Source organism: Phytophthora parasitica (assembly GCF_000247585.1).
Source record: "Phytophthora parasitica INRA-310 unplaced genomic scaffold supercont2.1, whole genome shotgun sequence".
Classification (NCBI taxonomy): domain Eukaryota; phylum Oomycota; class Peronosporomycetes; order Peronosporales; family Peronosporaceae; genus Phytophthora; species Phytophthora nicotianae.
The window spans coordinates 835207-836739 of NW_008634126.1; the positions used below are offsets into that span (position 1 = coordinate 835207).

Here is a 1533-nt window from a genome sequence, read left to right on the forward strand (position 1 = left end):
GTGCAGTGGACAAGGCTTGGACTCAAACCAGCCACTACACCGCCCCTACAAGCCTAGGACACTCCAAAACTTGACTTCCTCGTCATCTTGACCTTGGCACTGCTAAAGAATTCTTGTAGTAGGTCGCAGTAGTAAATACAAGACGCCAGGAGAAACTGCACTTTGACATATGGAGGTTGTTCCATTTATTACATACAATAGAAAGTATTTGATTTCTGTTGAATGGAAGAGAATGCGCAGCGTCTAGAACATGCGAACAACCAAGAAAAGAAGAGTGATTTCCCCATAACGTCCTTTCATTTAGCCTTCTAGCCTTGTTAAGGTGTTTTCAACGTGGTTACTGAGATCCTCCCGCGGTAAATTCATTCAGCGGGGGCGAGTCGGTAACATTACCTGTGGAGCCACCATTCACTACATCGTTGATGTAGTCAAGCACGTGGGAGACACGCGTGTACATTCCAGGTAGTTCGCCACAATCATTGGCCTCACCAGGAAAAGTGGATGCGATCCCCACGACCACGCCTTTGGAAATAAGGGGGGCGCCGAAGTCTCCGCCACAAAAGCCTTTCCCACGTTCGGTACCAGCACACAACGTGACATCGGTGTCAATGGCATACTTGCTGCACTCATCGTCGGGGATAATTTTGGCAGCCACAGATTGGAGAGCTTCAGCATTCTTTTCCTTGCTAATCTCCCCCCACCCAAAGACAGTAGCGATTGTGCCAGCCTTCGCGTCCGATCCATCAGCACCAGTGAGACGTGCTGGTTTATGAGTCGAGGGCTTCTCGAGTTTAATGACCGCCACGTCATACGTGTACCACGTAGAGTTGAACGACGGATGACGGAAAATCTCGACGGCACGAATCCGCTCCGACTTTGGAGAGCCTTTATGTTTACTCTTCTGACTTCCAAGCGATACGTGTAAGTCAAGCGGGAACCACCCGAGGCAATACACAGTCGTGAGAACATACTGGGGGGCAATTAGCGTGCCACCACACAGCAATACATCCTCCGCATCGCCAGGAATCAATTTTGCCACGTAGGAGTACTTGCTGATGTCAGCATTAGATCCGCCGTAGATGCGACTCTCTTCATCGGGTGTCAGGTCGGTGTCATCAATGAGTCCTTTCGACGGCGAAGATTCGCCAGTAATTGTAGAGAACGAAAAACCGTTCACTAACGTTGCCATCGCAGAAACGAGGGAGACAGATTGGAGAAGTTTCATCTTCTAAAGTAGTGCAGCTGGATCTTGGGTGACTTGAGCGGCTAAAGGTAAGAACTGGAATGAGACTGAGTTGGTTGTGATAACAGAGGCTATCTCCTGGAGAGCCCTATTTCTAAAGCAAACCCATCCCGAGTCGGATCGTTAAACTCCTCCATTTCGATTCGGATCAGATAAAGATATGCAATTTGAACAGCCAATCGTACTAGAGATACAGTACTCTTAAACTGTTTCACCTCGCCCAAATCCATCCATAAGTATCCTATGGAGTAAAACGCCTCCCAAAACTGACAGTTTAATAACTGAAGAAC

The 1533-nt window shown here is 48.2% G+C and overlaps 1 protein-coding gene across 1 annotated transcript; it reads right to left on the reverse strand.

The window, feature by feature from the left end:
• Positions 1 to 337: 337 nt before the first annotated feature.
• Positions 338 to 1225, reverse strand: PPTG_00200 (hypothetical protein; the record flags this gene model as incomplete). The annotated part of the gene is made up of 1 exon (XM_008891568.1): positions 338 to 1225. The coding sequence occupies one exon, from the start codon at positions 1223 to 1225 to the stop codon at positions 338 to 340; it is 888 nt and encodes a 295-aa protein (XP_008889816.1).
• Between the last annotated feature and the right edge of the window lie 308 nt (positions 1226 to 1533).